The sequence below is a fragment of the Panthera pardus genome, unplaced genomic scaffold (assembly GCF_024362965.1).
Source record: "Panthera pardus isolate Hobbes unplaced genomic scaffold, ASM2436296v1 HiC_scaffold_1, whole genome shotgun sequence".
NCBI lineage: Eukaryota > Metazoa > Chordata > Mammalia > Carnivora > Felidae > Panthera > Panthera pardus.
Window position 1 is genome coordinate 62,326,251 of NW_026526654.1, and position 17,789 is coordinate 62,344,039.

At 40.5% G+C, this 17,789-nt stretch overlaps 1 protein-coding gene across 1 annotated transcript in view; it reads right to left on the bottom strand.

The window, feature by feature from the left end:
- The window catches only part of VWA8 (von Willebrand factor A domain containing 8), a 363,559-nt gene that overhangs the window by 18,690 nt on the left and 327,080 nt on the right, over positions 1-17,789 (bottom strand). The window contains exons 41-42 of the mRNA XM_053899178.1: positions 2,159-2,284; positions 302-460 (exon numbers count right to left, since the gene is read on the bottom strand). Of these exons, the coding sequence (XP_053755153.1) occupies positions 302-460; positions 2,159-2,284 (285 nt within the window). The remainder of the gene's footprint in view (positions 1-301; positions 461-2,158; positions 2,285-17,789) is intronic.

The following is a 17,789-nucleotide window of genomic DNA, read 5'->3' on the forward strand; positions in this document are numbered from 1 at the left end:
TTCTAAATGCCTGCTTATTGCCCCTAACATTATGGCTAACATCACACACTGGCAAAGTGCAGTGCTTTCTTCTGATAATGGGTTCTTTGAATTCTGGTATTATCGTTTTCTGATGGTTGGGGCAGAGGAAACAAAAGGCTCTCTTCCTCCGTGCTGATAAGTGACCTGATGAGGAGATGAAGATTTTTATTCACTCCGGTGGAGCCTGCATCCCCCTTTCCACCACCGTGCCCTAACCCGGAGTGACCCGTGGGCATAAGTGGTCAGTGGCGCCCCTCATCATCCTCAGTTCATGCCATACCTTGAACTTCTCTTCATAGTTCTCGAAGGCTTCCATGACCATACACACGGCCTCCATTGAACGCTCCAGCCGGCCATCCACCCCGTTAAAGCGGTACATGCTGCCAGACACATCCACCACCAGGCGCAGGCGCTTGGGTTTCTGTTGGGGGCTGCCCAGCTGAGGGAGGAACAACAGAAAAGCCTCGTGAGCCAGGAAACCACCCCTGGTTGGAGTTCTGAGGGTCCCACACCGGCCCCGGCGTGCCGGCCATGAGGCAGGCAGATCAGCTGGAGGCTGGGTGTGGCTCGAGGCTGTCCTGGCAGGTGGAAAGGACTATATTTCAGTAGATGGAATTTCACATTTGTGCTGGGGCCATATGGGAGAGATTTTCCTTTAGAATATGGGCCTTCCAAGGCCTAACCTAGTCTAGTAAAACTGCCTTGCTGAGGCTGTTATTCTTAAAAATAATAATCTGGAAAGATACAAACCCCAACATGTCATTTTCATGTCATGCCTCGGAGTCAGTTACACTAGCAAGATTGAGTTGTTTTGGAAGGCCACGTTGATTCTGCTAGTGCCTTTTATGTAGTGTCCTGCAAATCATTTTCCACATAGCCTGTGAGAAATGTTAGATTCCTAAAACAAGGTTCTGTGAGAGGGCGTCTGGCAAAGAACAGAGGGAATAGATTTCATCAGTGTCTTTTGTCATTACAAGCTTTCGGTTTCTGCTTCCTTCCAGTCGCTGCATTTCTACTTCTCTTTCCTTTTCTTGGCAGTTAAAGCATGCAAGTGGCATCTAACTGCTATTTAGCAACAACTGTCAATTAAAACATAAAACTCCTTTAAGTTTCAGTTTGATTGTGGACTCATGCCTGCCAATTTGCAGAATTAAACACAAAAGTACGTTTGTCAGTTTTACTTATAGGAAAAAAGGAAGAAGAAAAGTTCCAGATTATTCTGTTATTATATGCTTGCTGTCAGGTATGAAGGCTAATGAGCAGAATCAGTAATTTCAAAAAGATTGTGTGGGTATTGGAGTGCAGTGATTTCAGACAGAATTCAGTATATTTCTTAAAAACTTGTGTCTGCCTAAATTAAGAACAGAGCCACATATGATTCCATGACCACTCACAATTCAGATATATCTAAACACATTTGTTGACCGCAATGAGTCAGTATAGAAAGTAGTTGTTGACTCATGCCAATGACACAGAAGTGAGTACTGCCCAAATTACCAAAAGATCCTCTCTGAATAAACATTTAAATGGAGTAAGTGACTGCTTTTCCCCACCAGTCACTGCACCCCCAGCTCTCAGTGGCTACTCAGCAATTTTGGTTATTCAGGAATACAGGAAGCCACGGGGCCCTCCAAGAGACTCAGTATTTCAACTGCTGCCATTTTTTTTTTTTTTTTTTGCCATGGGACTGCAAACACTTTAATATTATGGCTGTCTAAAGCTTTACATGCTACAATTGGAATTATTTAAGAGAGAATTTCTTATTTTCTAAAATTTTCTTCAGTTTTGGGATGGGCACAGATCTTTGAAGTAACAGGATAGCAGAAAACCACCAAGAGTGTTCCAGGGCTTTTACTCGCACAGTCCTCCAGGATTCATGGACACTGAGTGTCTTCAGTTTCCCCTCCCCCCAGAGGCACCCTGCTCTGTGCCCTGGGAGCTGATCTGCAGGGACAAGCATCAGCCTCTTGCTCAGCTGCAAGCTTCTGGTGGATTCTGCTGGTGGGAGGCCCTGGCAGGAGACCAGATTGCCATATTCAGGGTTTATGGTGTTTTGATAAAGATGGCAACTCTGGAAAGCATTTGTCTGTAAAGAAGACTGAACTTTACCTGAGGCTACTAGTTCACCATTACTTACTTGTGGTTCCAGCTCACCCCGGCGTTTGTAGATGGCTTTTTCTCCAGTGAGCCCATCGATGATCTTGGCATCATCTAGTTCCCCCATAGCTTGGTGTCTTAGCCACTGTCTTTCTTTACCTTTAGCCTACAACGACATGCACACACACAACTCCTTATTTTAATTACTTCTGCAGGGTACGTGACACATTTTCTGCATGATAAACAGGAAACACACACAGGATCTTTTTAAATAAGTGATGGTTCTGCATGAACACAGTTTCACAAATGGACTGGTCTCCGCTCTGCTGACAAAGAATGCCCTCTGTGTAGATTTTGTCAATTTTAATTGTTTTAACACATGGAATGATAAAATGAACTCAATGCACATACGAATGGGAAAACAGTATGCAAATGGGCCCCTGGAGAGCTGTGCAAAATCCAGAAATGTAGTAGTGGCGATGCATTTCTTAAGCATTTTCTGTCACGGTACACCTAGCAGATTTCTTAGGTAACAAAATAATCAGCTTGAACTTGTTAACAATGACTGCAAGCGCAGAGAAAATGTGATCTTCAGAACTCTTCCTTTTAGAAGAGAAGTTGATACTTGAGCTCTCTGTGACTTAGCGTGCAAGTAGAAACAGCTGAAAACAATAGTTCATGAACATGTTGTGTCCCCCATGTCTCCCTGATCAGAAATCTTCTGAATTACTTTCCCAAAGGTATTTCCACGTAATACTTTCCCACAATAACTTATAACTATGCCAGGGGGACCGAGAAGGTAGTTAAACAATAAAGAATGACAATATCCCAATCAAGACATAGATAGGTTTATTACAGCCAAGGACTTTATTTACATTAAGAAGTGGGAAGAATACCAAAAAAAAAAAAAAAAAAAAAAAAAAATCGAACTACCCTATGACCCAGCAATTGCACTACTAGGTATTTATCTAAGGGATATAGGTGTGCTGTTTAGAAGGGGCACATGCACCCCAATGTTTATAGCAATGCTATCGACAATAGTCAAAGTATGGAAGGAGCCCAAATGTCCATCGACAGATGAATGGATAAAGAAGATGTGGTGTGTGTGTGTGTGTGTGTGTGTGTGTGTGTGTATACACACACATATACACAATGGAGTATTACTCAGCAATCAAAAAGAATGAAATCTTGTCATTTGCAACTATGTGGATGGAACTAGAGGGTAATATGCTAAGTGAAATTAGTGAGAGAAAGACAAATATCATATGACTTCACTCATGAGGACTTTAAGATACAAAATAGATGAACATAAGGGAAGGGAAGAAAAAAATAATACAAAAGCAGGGAGGGGGACAAAACAGAAGAGACTCATAAATATGGAGAACAAACTGAGGGTTACTGGAGGGGCTGTGGGAGGGGGAATGGGCTAAATGGGTAAGGGGCATTAAGGAATCTACTCCTAAAATCCTTTTTGCACTATATGCTAACTAACTTGGGTGTAAATTAAAAAAAATAAGTAAATGAAAAAAAAAAGAAGTGGGAAGAATATCTGAAATATTTTTATGTGTGCAAATGCGAGTAGTAGTTAAGATCATGTGCTCTGGAGTCAGATAGCCTGGTTCCGATCCTCCCTTCCCCATGCTCAGATACCTGACCTCAAGCAAGTTACTTAGCCTGTCTGCATGTCAGTGTCCTCAGCTCTAAAATAAAGATAACACTAGTTCCTACTTTGAGTGATTGTGAAGAGTAAATGAGATACTACATGGAACTGGTTGAGAAAGAGCCTGGCAATCTATGTCAGCTGGTATCATCATCATCATCGCCATTATCATCAAGTGAGACACGTTAGGGACAACTAAGTGCACGTTAACTTAAGCATACTTCCATCACGGTTTCATTGGGAGTGCCTGTATGACAGTACTGTCATTGAAAATACAAAGCCACGGGGCGCCTGGGTGGCTCAGTCGGTTGGGCGTCCAACTTCGGCTCAGGTCATGATCTCGCGGTCCGTGAGTTCGAGCCCCGCGTCGGGCTCTGTGCTGACAGCTCAGAGCCTGGAGCCTGTTTCAGATTCTGTGTCTCCCTCTCTCTCTGACCCTCCCCCGTTTATGCTCTGTCTCTCTCTGTCTCAAAAATAAATAAACGTTAAAAAAAAAAAAAAAAGAAAGAAAATACAAAGCCAAGCTTTAGGCAGGCTTCTTTAGGCATAGACCAACCACTACACAAAGAAGCTCCACAGTTTTACTCTAGGCAGGGCTATATAATATTAATTTCTTGTTCCTGATAGCCTTGCTGCAAACAAGGGCAAAATTCCCTCATTTGAATACAAATATATTAATGTGAATGTGAAACAAAGAGAGAGAAAGTCCTAAGCAGCATAAAGTCACCACCATTTGGTGGGCAGTTAATTCCAGGAATTATCTTACGTGTGCCCCTCGGGACTATGTTTTTTTTCTAATGTGTGTTCTTGGTAAGAACCCCATGATCTTATAGGAAAATGGGATTCCTTGGAGTATAGTTCAACGTGCTCATGCAACTCTGTGAGATACACAGCTATAGGTGGTAGGAGGAAGGGGTGAACGGAGTCTTCTAGAATCCTTTCCCACTGGGCTATGAATCAGACAGACAAGTTTGACCACACAGTGCTATCCTTCTCAGGATATTTTCCTTCTCAGGCTATTATTCTTCTCAGCTTCTATTTCCCCTTCCCCATCGTTCCTGATGTCTGGAGTAGGATCATTCCTCAGGTTTCCAGGATACTTCATGCTGGGAAATGCGTTTGGGGGTGAGCACTGAGCTACCTTTCAATTCTGAGATTCTATGATTCTTGGAGATACGAAACTGCAGAGCACTGGCTTCTAATGCCTTTCATAGATGAGGACAGACTTTCACAGACCAGTCTAGACTGGGAAAATAAGCACTGCAAAAAATACTAGAGAATGTGGGAGCAATACTTAGCTGTCATCAAAGTGACATGGAGGTTGTATTCTAGAGCTGGGTTAAGAGGAATATGGGATTACAACAGAAACAAGATTATGTGGCATGTAATGTAACAGCTGTGCCACTGTTATCATTAGTCTTGATTTTCAAACTTTCATCAATACATTGACAAGGCAATGACATTGAAGAAGTTCAAGGGAACCTGTTACATTTCCAGTGATATGTAACTCAATTAAGTACAATATAGAACTCTCAACTTAACCAAATAGCATATCAAATATACCAAATATCACAGTTTTTGATAAGGCTAAAAGTTACATGTCAAACCTAAAGGAATCAAAGAGGTTCAGATAATGAGCATAGGTTATTAAAAAAGTAAAAAAAAAACCACCATTGTGTCACTTCTTAGCTCATCGTTGTTTTACTTTCTTCATTCTTATCACTGTTTACAAATGTATTATTATCTCTTTATCTCTATTAGCTCTCTGCTCCATTAGAAAGTAAGGTGTATGGGATAAGAGCCCTTATGTAACTGCAGCATCTAGAGCAGTGCTTGCTTGATACATAGTTGGTGTTCAATAAAAATTTACTGACAGAAAGTTACCACTAAGAAATGTTAAGTGATAAGCATATGATAGAAAAGCATGTCTATACAGTATTATCTTAATTGTGTATGCATGTACATTATATACATGCAAAGAAAAATATGCAGGAGAAAACAAAACATTAACAGCCATGGTTATTTTGGGGTTGTGAGGTTATGGATGATAACTGTTTTCTTTAATTTCTTTTATTTTTTTTAATGTTTATTTTTGAGAGAGAGAAAGAGAGAGAGAGAGAGAGAGGAGCAGGGAGGGGCAGAGAGAGAGGGAGACACAGAATCTGAAGCAGGCTCCAGGCTCCGAGCTGTCAGCACAGAGTGTGATGTGGGGCTGGAACTCACGGACTGTGAGATCATGACCTGAGCTGAAGTCGGACGCTTTAACCTACTGAGCCACCCAGGTGCCCCTTTTAATTTCTGTATTTTCTAATTTTCATATAATGAACTCATGAGTTTTATAATCTGAAATAAGCAAAAATGAGTTCTTTTTTTGTCAAAAGTTTTAAAACAATTCCTTTATATTTTAATGAAATATTATCTTTGAGACCAGTTTGCAAGTTATGGAAAGCAAGGCTTCTCAAACTTCAATGTGCATACAAATAACTTACAGATCTTGACCAAATGCAATTACAAATTTTTTAAAAATGTTTTATTTAATTTTAGAGAGAGAGACAGAGTGTGAGCAGGAGCGGGGCAGAGAGAGGGGGAGACACAGAATTTGAAGCAGGCTCCAGGCTCTGAGCTGTCCACGCAGAGCCTGACATGGGGCTTGAACTCATGGACTGTGGGATCATGACCTGAGCTGAAGTCGGATGCTTAACCGACTGAGCCACCCAGGAGGCCCACAAAATGCAATTTTTGATTCAGTAGGTTTTGTTAAATAACTGGTCCAACATCACTGCAGAATTTTTTTGCTAATAATTAGTAAAAATGATAAAAAGGGGTCCTTTTTAGGAGACCTATTAATGCCCTTGGTAGGGAGGCTACAGAATTGTAAAATGCTTACTTTTCTCTTAGAATATTATGTTTGTCTGCTGTGTCTGGATTCAGCATCATGTAAGAACCTAGGGATTTTAGGTCTTAATTTTCTTATGCCGATGTTGCTTCTTTTCCTATATATGATTATCATCCTGTAATGTGCTCTCTAGCTTGAAGGCTATTTCCATTATGTGTGCCAATGGAAGGAAAAAAAAAAACTTAGTAAAATTTGGGGTGAGAGTGAGGGAAGGAATATGCTTTTTCCAATTAATATGCTATCTCTTTCTTCTTTTTTGGGGTCAGCTTTTATTTTTTTTAAGTTTATTTTGAGAGAGAGAGAGAAAGAGAGAGAGAGAGAAGGGCCAGAGAGAGGGAGACAGAAAGAGAATCCCAAGCAGGCTCTGCACTGTCAGCAGGGAGCCCAACGAAGGGTTCGGACTCACAAATCATGAGATCATGACCTGAGCTGAAATCAAGAGTCAGTCGCTTAACCAACTGAGCTACCCAGGTGCCCTGGGGTCAGCTTTTAAAATTTAATTATAACACACTTTTAGTAAAGTATATGATTCTTAAATGTAGAGCTCAATGAACTTTAAAAGTGAACATGGGAACCTGGGTGGCTCAGTTGGTTAAGTGTCTGACTCTTGATTTTGGTTCAGGCCATGATCTCATGGTTTGTGAGTTCGAGCCCCGCATCGGGCTCTGTGCTGATGGCACAGAGCCTGCTTGGGATTCTGTCTCTCCCTCTCTCTCTCTCTGCCCCCACCCTGCTTGTACACGCCTTCTCATTCTTTTTCTCTCTCACTCTCAAAATACATAAAATATACATTAAAAAATAAAAGTGAACACCCCATGTAACCACCTGTATGTCCACAGCCCCCCAGGGCTCCTTCTGGAATTTATTTTCCTCCTGCCAAAGGTGACCTCCTATTCTGACTTCTGTCAGCATGGATTGGGTTTGTCTGGCTTTGGACTTCATAAAAATGGAATCACACAGTAGGTGTTCTTTTCTGTCTGGCTTCTCTGGCTCAACATAACTCCTGTGAGGTTCCCTATGTAGCTGTGGAGCAGCCCTTTATTCTCTCTCACTGCTCTAATGATATTCAATCCTGTGATTTAGTCGTAATTTATCCATTCTACAATGGCACTGTTTCCAGTTTGGGGCTATTACGAATCATGGCGCCAGGAGTGTTCCTGAACATGTCTTTGGAGCAGATGTGTGTGTATTTCTGTTGGGTAGGAATCCTGGATACATTCAGCTGTCGTAGATACTGCTAAACAGTTTTCTAAGGTGTTTTTTCCAATTTACATCCCCATGAGCAGTGTATAAGCAAGTCTCATTTGCTTATACCCTCACTAACACTTGACACTGGTGGCTTTTTAAAAAAGATTTTTAGCCATTCTGGTGGGTATATAGCATATTCCCTTCCTTTTTATTTTTATCTGTGGAAAAATGAATGTTGGTTCTGCGTGTCATTGGTATTTTTAAGGAACATGAACCAGTAGTTTCTGATTTTGAGAAGTGAAAATATGTGCTAGCCTTTTGATCCAGAACCACTGGGCACAAAGACATTTTTATAATAGTAGCACTATTCATTAGTTTTCAAGCCTAGAACTTGCAGATAAATACGGGCAGATAATTTATTATCTGTCATCTAGCCAGCCCACCAATATTTGGAAATTCAAAACAGGAAGAGGCCTGTCAGAATGGATACTCTTGGAAGCAAGGGGCAAGTGGGGGAGCACTTGAAAAACTTACTGTGGGATGGAACAGAAATATTTATTATTATAGACTGTGTATTGTATCTCAGTGAGATACAACTTAACAAGTAAGTTCCTATTGTATTTAAATATATGCTTTCATTTATAACAAAGGGCCAAACATGATCTTTATTGTATATTCCTATTGCAAATATTCTTATAAATATGTCCATCTGTTTTGTATTATGCAATACATCCAAACTAATGAGAACTTATTATACATAAAGCTATGTTTCCCTAGTAAAAATATACGTTACAGGCTTTCTAGAAAAAAAAAACATAGTTTTATTATGTTCATGTAAGGGACGTTTAAGACTAATTGAAATGCTCAGAGGATGACGTATTCTGGTTAATTCATTTTCTGGGAAAAAAACTGGTTAACCAGAAAGCACACACACACTCATCTGTAGCAGTGAGGACATTAGGAGGAATACACTTGACAAAAACCAGTTATCTTGTGGTTTGTGACACTCGATCTTGTGATTTTGGCACTGAAAGTATTCTGATTAATCTTAAGTCTTCACTTATCTGGGTTACGGTTACTCAAGGCTTCCTTTACCTATAAACTCTACAGGTAAGTCAGTTTTCTCTTATTCCTTCAAAATTTAATGAAGAGATTAGAAAGATTTAAGTAGCAGTTTTTGTAGAAAGCACATACATTCTATAGAATAAAGCATAGAGATATTCACCAATAAACATTGTGTCAATGAATAAATGTAATGGGTGTTTGAGGATACGTGCCTGGGAACAATGATTCTTTTATTAAACATTATTAGCTCCCATTATTTTTAACATTTAGTCATGTTCCACCAAGATATACTTTTTATGTTATTAATCTGCACAATTAAAAAAAATAACATGCTGGATTGAGGTAAACTTTTATATAGTATTTATAAAATGACAAATTATAAATCAATGGAAACAATAAAAAATAAAAACAATAAAAAATTTTCTCTGTGGTTCTTAGTATTTTGACATAGCAAAAAATATTTTCCTAAATACCCGTTAGGTTGCTGGCTGCTCTAAATGGTGGAAACAGTGTTGCCCAGACAAGAGAAGATGCAGACCTTCTTTTTTAAGGAGTCCCCCGGTTCTTGAAGGGACATCTCATGGCAAGGTTAACTAGTGATTCATGTACTTAACAAAGACGACCTTCGTTAGAAGAGTCTGTTCTCTTGGATGCCGATGTGGAACTAAACTATGACTTTGAGTCATCACTTACCGTCATTTTATAATTTGTTTTTATGAATAAAGAAACTGGGACCTACACACGTCAGTGTGCATGTACAGAGGCATCTTTGCTTCCTCTTTCTTTCATAGCTCATGCCTAGTGGGCCGGCCAACCCCCGTGGCTTCCCGTGTACCCACCGTCTCTTCCCGTGGCCGGGCCTATTTCCAGTGCAAACATCTTTCTCTCTTCCCTGGACTGCTGCCGTAGCCTCTTCCCTGGCCTCCCTGCCTCCTTGCCTCTCTCCTGGCCTCCATGGTCCTCTCTCAACACAGGAATCAGAAGAATCTTTAGAATAACACATTGTAATTTGCAGGCAACACATAAAAAAAAAAATTCCGGCATGATTAAATTTTTTAAAAGCCCAACTGAACTTCTCTTTCTCTAGTTATTTTCAGGAATGAAGTAGTATTTGTCTCTGTTGCACGTAGTACAAATGATCACACTTTTCACTTACTTCTGTCCCTCATCTGTAACAACTTCTTGATTGTTGTTTCATTTTTGAGGTACCATGAGAATTTAGGCCCCACTTATTACTATTATCATTAAATTCACTTTTTAATATTGTGCATCTTTTTCAAAGCACTATTCTTGATATTTGAGTTTTCTTTGAAACACATTTTCCACAATTATTTAGAACTGATTCTGTGTTTAACTGACTTCTGAGGTTCATTGCTAGTTCTTCTACACCATGAATTTCCCATTCTTAAAGAATTCAGATTCTCTTCTTAATTGGCTGGAATATTTATACATATGTGCTTACATACGTATGTGTGTGCACATGTGTGTATATATATTTACCTCAAAATCATTTTCAAAAAGAGTACTTAAGTACTTAAGTCTCTCGATATTTGAAAATGTCTTTTTATCTCTTTGTACTTTGGCTGAGTATAGCATTCTCAGGTCACAACTTTCCCTTGTCCCCCAGATCTTGCAAACATTCTGACAACTAATGTAAGATTAATTTGTCTCTAATAATAGCTTGGTTTTTGTCTGCTGGCATTCTTTTAGGATATTTTCTTTGTTTCTGAGATGTTAACGTTCCATGAAGCTGTAAAAAGGCACTTACCTCTTTTCATTATTTTTGCCTGGTACTCAGTGAAGTTGTTTTCCTCCATAGATTTAGGCCGGTCTTTAGCTCAGTGCAGTTTATGTTGTTGTTGTTGTTGTTACTTTGATTATTGCTTATGTGTTCCTTTTGGTCCTCTTTGGGAATATCATTGGCTCATACAGCGTGTATTTACTGCACAACTTCTACGTGCCAAGGTTCTACGTTTGGGGATGGATCATGGTTCTGTGTGTTAGCTCTCTGCTCTGTTTTTATTGATCAGCTTTCTTTTGTGTTTTATCTCTTTATTTCCTCTACAGTCTGGAATAACAATTCCAAGTTTCCACTCATGTTAGTACTTAGACTTAGGACTGGATTGAGTCTGTTCCTTCTACTTTTAATGTAGATTTCACTTTTGGCATTGCATTTTTAGTTTTTAAAATAATCTTTCCTTATTGCATTCAACTCCCTTATTATTTCTGCTTGCTTCTTAGCCAGACCCTTTTAAATCTACGTCTCATTTCACATACTTCAAGTTTCTTTGAATTGTGAGAACACAAAGCAGATGTTTTCTAAAAATCCAGTGTTTTCTGAAGAAAATATTCTAGCCCAGTGGCACCTTCTGCCTTTACATCTTGGATGCTTGTTACTCTATCTCACTGCAGAATCATTTCATAGATCCCACGTCATTTCATTTTTGGGTGTTCCTATTCTTGAATGATGAGATGGCCCCATAAAACTGTTTAGGAACAGACTGGATAGACTCTCCTTTCTTGTATTCACTTACCATTTTGTTATTATTAGAGTTCTCCTTGAAGATTTTGAACTGGTGTCCGTAGTGGAACTAAATCTATTTACTACTTAGCTCAGGAACTCAGTAGGGAAGGAGTTGGAACTGTGGACAGTCACAGCATGAGAACTTCATCTCCACATCATTTCTTACTGTTTGGCAAAGCCATCGCAATGGGGCCACTTGGCATTTGTTTCATCTTGTCTTCAGGCCAAGTATAAGCTAAGGCTGGGCTGGCCCCTTTCCCGGTGTTATTCCCCTTCCAGCTTTCTGTTTGTCGTAGCCACTGCATAAAATGTAGATCTCCCCAGCCCCACTGCTCCCAGTGTTGCTACTTTCAACTGCTTCTGCTTGGCAGTGACAAAATGGAGGTCAAGTCATCTGCTTCCCACCAGCTTTAGGGCTCTCGCGTCTACTCTCCACCTCGCCAAGTAAGGGATGTCAGTTTGATTCTGCTGGGTTTCATGCACTTCCTTCCTAGTAATGCCATTCCTTAGGGAGGTTTTTGAGTTGTTGCTAGTGCTACCATTCACAGGGGCTCATCACCATCCGTTTAGCAAATATTCTTCAAAGCTTCTTGCACGTCACTAGCACTCTTCCCTAATTTCTGCTGTCATATGGTTTTTCACTGTTTACAGCTTTTTGTTATTTTAACATTCTCATGGTCATCCAGTGAAGACCGAGTTAGATGCCTGTGCTCAAGTAGCCTAGAAGTCAGGACTGTATTTGATGGCTGCACTTCGTCCATGTTGTCCCCTAGTGGCTATGGATGCCTTGTGCTGAGTGATGAGCCGTTCAGGTGCTAAGAAGAGTAACTGGCATCTTACTGTTCTCCCCAACATGCAGATGTTCCTTGACATGCTGTTTCTACCTTTCCTCTCTCTGCTCTGTAGTCTCAACCTTAGTCAACACACCTTCTCTCTTGGCGTGGGCTGTTGCTCTACACAGATGATGATAAGAACGCAGATGTAGATATGCATGTGGATATGCAACACTATCTGGTCTTCACCTTGCTCCTGAACTCCAGATTCACATCTTCAACTCTTCAAATCTCACGCTTGACATTTTTACGTAGGAGTCCCAGTAGTGAGAGAAACATGATAACGTCCAAAGCAAACATCTGCTTTCTCCACAAGCCTCTCCTCTTCCTGGCTTCCTTATTTCTGGCCTCTAGGGCTTGAAAACCTCACTGTTCCCCTTACCTCACATTCGATCAGTCACTGTCTTCTTACCTACCTTCTTGTCCAGCCTCCAAACTGTCCCACCCTTTCTATTTTTCACTTTGATTGCCCTGGTTCGGGTTCTTATCACTTGTCACCTGGATAACTGAAGTAATTTTAATAATTTGGTTTCCAGGTTCCCCCACCTCTCTCTTTTCTTTCTCTGACACTTTCTTTTTCCATGGCTTTGAAGCCTCCTAAAGAAGATGTAACTAACTATACCACTCCCTTTCTCAGTCATGTTCACACTCTTCACTGCTTATAGAATTCAGTTAGCATGGTGCTCTAGGCCCTTGGGGGTTCACCTTCTCCTTCATTTTCTCTTCCACTACCCCCAGCCTCATCCCCAAACTCTGAGCTCTAGTCTCTAGGCAGTTTGTCACGCTCCAAATAGCCTTATATTCAAGGCTTCTTCCTCTGCTCATAGATTCCTTCTGTCCAGCCCGGAGCTATGCAAACTGCCTTTGGTGAGTAAACACTTGTTACTGGTCCATGATGAAATCAGTAACAGAAATGAACAGTAAGCATTTAAAAACGTATACGGCAATTTGAAAAAGTGCTTTCATGCTTGCTGAATCTCATATTAAGTAATATGGGTTTGTATCTTGTATGCTAATTTTTACATCTTCTTTTTTCAGTAGTTCATTTCTGTTTTATTTTATAAAAGCCTCAGCCCATGATTGATGAAAAATACTTGGCCTCTCTCCACAGAAGGTTTGAGAAGCTCTGGTCAAGGCTGTCCTTCCATGCCAATCCTTAGAAGAGTTACCAATTAAAACCATACTCATCCTTCATGGTCCAGCTCAAACGGCACTTCCTCTGAGTTTTCCCTAACTGTGCAGCCTAGAAATTGCACACACATTTGTCTACATAACACAGCACTTTATTTAAAACACTGCTGTGGCATTCACCATATTGTGTCTTCTATTATAACTACACATGTATCTTCTTTCCTAGGTCAGTCATTGAAGGCAAGAACCCTTAGGCAAAAGAGATATCCAATAAATGTCTACTGGATGAAATACAGTTATTATCAACTAAATAAAAGGAATGGGGAAATGCTTTCCATTCTTTAGATATGAGCGAAGTGGGTGCTCAGAATAGAGTCTAAATTCCTTGCCTGGCATCTACCTGCCTCTTAGCCCCAAGTCTCTGTATGCGTTTTAGGCTGAATGGAATCCTGCTCATACTGGAGACCAGCCCTCAGCATACCCCTGAGACTGCACAGTGTCATGCTTTTGTCTATGCCATATTCTCTGCTGGGGCACTTTTTCACTTTCCTTTAACTGGTTAATACTTGTGTATCCTTCAAGAGCCAGCTCATGTGTCCTTTCCTGAAAAATCCATCCTGGAATCTCCTTCCTCTGGGCTTCCACTGCATTCTATGCATCTGTCTACCAAGACACCATATTCAACTGAAACCATGTGTTCAGGTACCTGTCTTTCCCACTCCTCAAAACTACAGCCCTCTTGAGTACAAGGACAGTATCCTATGAATCTTTTTGCCCTCAGTGCCAAACACAGTGCATGCCAAATGTTAATGTTCATTTTGAACTACTAAAGGAAAAAAAAGGAACATAATTGTTGGTTCACGTAGATATCATGCTAGCGAAAGCAGTCAGGGAAAGGCTAATTTCGTTCAGCCTGAGAATGAAATTAGCCTGATTGTAGATCAGCAAAACACTGGAGAGAAGATATGATTAAAATCAGTGGCTTCTTGTGGAATGGGTATTTTCTTTTGTTAGGGAATGCTGGAATCAAGAGATTCAGATTCTGAACCAAGTATAATTGAATTTATTATAAACTCTATTCTAATAAGAAGATTCTTGCTATTGATTCATAAAAGGTCCAATAAAACCAGGACTCTATGATATTCCATGATCCAGTCAAGAGGCAGAGAGGTCACTGGTGATGGCTATCTCAACTGAGAAGAAGGACACATGTTGCAAAGACACACTCACTGAAGCAGACATTAGCAGGAGTGGCAACAACATTCCTTTTCCTCAAATCTCAGCACAGCCACCCGGAATCAATGCGTGGGCTTGAAAATGTACTTTGAAAAGTCATTTCAAATGATGATTTGCTAGTTCCTGGCCAGACTTTCTGCTGTTCACCAAGGAAACACCCATAGTTACTGGGATTACACAGCAACCTCAACACAGCTGGGAGCTATTAGTCAATCAGAGCCACACAGGACTGTCAGAAGATGGCGAAAAGGGGACCAAACAAAGCCATCTTGTTTTGGTAACAATCTGAAGATTCATATTCTGCAGGAGGCCCTGTCTGTCCTTGGCCGGTAGCTGCGTTTTCAGCTAGCACATCTCTCTAAACTGAGGACTAGAAGGCTCACCTGAGAATAACACTCCTGTGGGTTTCAAAAATACCTACATGCAATAAGGGAAGCACTTGACAATGCTACGTCGGCATCAGGATAATGATGCAAAGTGCGTCGTGAGCATAGGTGAGCATGATACTTCTCACAGAATTGTAGAGTTGGCAGCAGATAACAGAGGCCTCACAGGTAATAGGGACCCAAGCTCTGGGCCCAGATACCTGGTTTACTAGCCACATGACCCAGGACAAATTACATCATCTTTCTAGTCTTCCGTTTCCTCAAAATATCTACAGGATATTGCAGGAACAAAATATCTACATTTCAGAAGAAATGTACAACATAGTCCTTACTGCTTATCATAAGGATTAAATAGCATAATGAATGTAAAGCATTTGACTGGCTTGCAGTCCACGCTGATGAATATTAGCAAATACAACGGAAGTAATGATGAAACAAATTCTTCTGTAGAGAACGCTATGTGCCAGGCATTGTTTTAAATGGTTTACATGTCTCATCTGAATTAATCTGCATAACTGCCCTATTATCTATCATTCCATTTTATAGAACCCAGGCTGTCTGGCTCCAGGGCTGGCACTATTAGTCACTAAGTGATGACAATGATGATGATGATGGTGGTGGTGGTGGTGGTGGTGGTGATGGTGATGGAAGAGATCTTGATAATGATGTTGATAATGTAAGACAACTAGTAGAGTCTCTGGCACATTGTAATTGCTCAGTAAATGTTTGCTGTTATTAAAATGCTTGTATTATTTGTGAAGATTTGTAGGGATGGTAGTTCTACAACCATTTTAGGTCCTCATCCAAGGATTACATCACTTTTATTCCCTTTCTTATATCTTAAAACTCTTTCTTGCTATTATTTAAGCCTATTTTCTCTTTTTCAGATTTCCAAGGAAGAAGAGAAGAAAAACATCCCTGAAATAATTACTCTATTTGAGGATATCTAGAAAGTTATGGATCCCCTTATGGTTTTTTTAATAGGTGCCAATTTCTTGTTTCCCATCCATTTCATCTTATTTGTTGCTTTTCTTTGAGCCCTTCACAGTTTTCTTTCACCTCTCTCTTGAGGGTGGAAAGCAAAACTGGGCAGTTTCTGATGCTGGTCTCATTGCTGTGGACTTTAGCAGAAGGGTCATTCCTTAACGATAACCCTAATTCTAACCCAGGTATAAGTGGATTCCTACTTGAAGAAGTCACAGTAGTGGGTCTGCCTTTTCGTCCTTTGGCTGATCTGGTGAACATAATATCATTTATCTCAAAGAGCTGATGTGAGGATTGAATGTGGCGATGTCTGTAAAAGTAACTATAGCCTGGTGCCCAATGAATACCAGTCAAGACATGAACTAATACCAGATGAGGATTCTCGTTCCTTCAATTAAAAATATATTCGCGGGGTGCTTGGGTGGCTCAGTCGGTTAAGTGTTTGACTTCAGCTCAGGTCATGATCGTACAGTTTGTGGGTTCAAGCCCCACATCAGGCTCTGTGTTGACAGCTCAGAGCCTGGAGCCTATTTCAGATTCTGTGTCTCCCTCCATCTCTGCCCCTCCCCTACTCGCACTCTGTCTGTCTCTCTCAAAAATAAACATTAAAAAAAATTTTTTTTAAATAAATAAAATAAAATAAAATGTATTCTTGTATTTCTCTCCAGTACTATGAGTAATCTAATGGCCTATTTGTACACAGGGTAAAACCCAGTGTTGTCTGCATGTTCTCATGGAAGCCAGGGCCAGATCATGATCTGGTCTTTGTGATTTTGATAGCCTTCTCCTTTGCCACTGTCCCCTACCACGTACATGTGCTTCAGAGTCAAACTGAACAACCTGCACTTGTACATCACGTGTCCTATGTCTGGAATGCCCTGATTCCTCAACCATCTGGAAAATCCTTAGCCTCTTTCAAGTGTGAACTCAAGCATTACATTCTCCACGAAGCCCTTCTTCATTCATTCCATAGAATCATGCACATATTTCCCTACGAATGTAAGAAATCATTTGCCTATTTGTCTTCTTTGAAATCCTTCTTTGAGGGCAGGGGCTGCATTTTATTTCTCTTTTTTAAAAGATTTTTTGTTTGCATTTATTTATTTTTGAGAAACAGAGTGAGACAAAGCATGAGCAGGGGAGGGGCAGAGAGAGAGGGAGACACAGAATCTGAAGCAGGCTCCAGGCTCTGAGCAAGTGGTCAGCACAGAGCCTGATGCAGGGCTCGAACCCACAAACTGTGAGATCATGACCTGAGCCGAAGTCGGACGCTCAACCGACTGAGTCACCCAGGAGCCCCTGCACTTTATTTTTCTATCCCTAATGTCTGGTGTGCATCAAGAACTTAAGAAATGAATGACTGACTAAACCACTCATTCTTCAGTTTTAATATAAACACTATCTCTTGTTGCCCTCATCTCGTGTGAACCACTCATTTCGGCTCTTATTCACCTTTTGCCTTGCCATGGAGATCAGAGCCCACCTAGAAGTTGCCTTCGATGCCCAGGGTGATGAGCACTGGTAAAGTGAGTGCCTTTACTGGAAAAAATCCAACCATTCAATGTTACTTTGTTCACACAATTTGCATATGGATTTATTTTTTTAAAGCAAATTCTCCAAATAACAAGTCTTTGCTTAGGAAATATTGAAGCATCTTAATTAGTATTTTAAGGGGCAAGAGCAAATATTAACTTATTCTGAGGAAACCACAGTCTAAAACTGAAAAAACAGGCAGGCAATGCAGGGGCAGGGGGAGCATCGGAGGAGA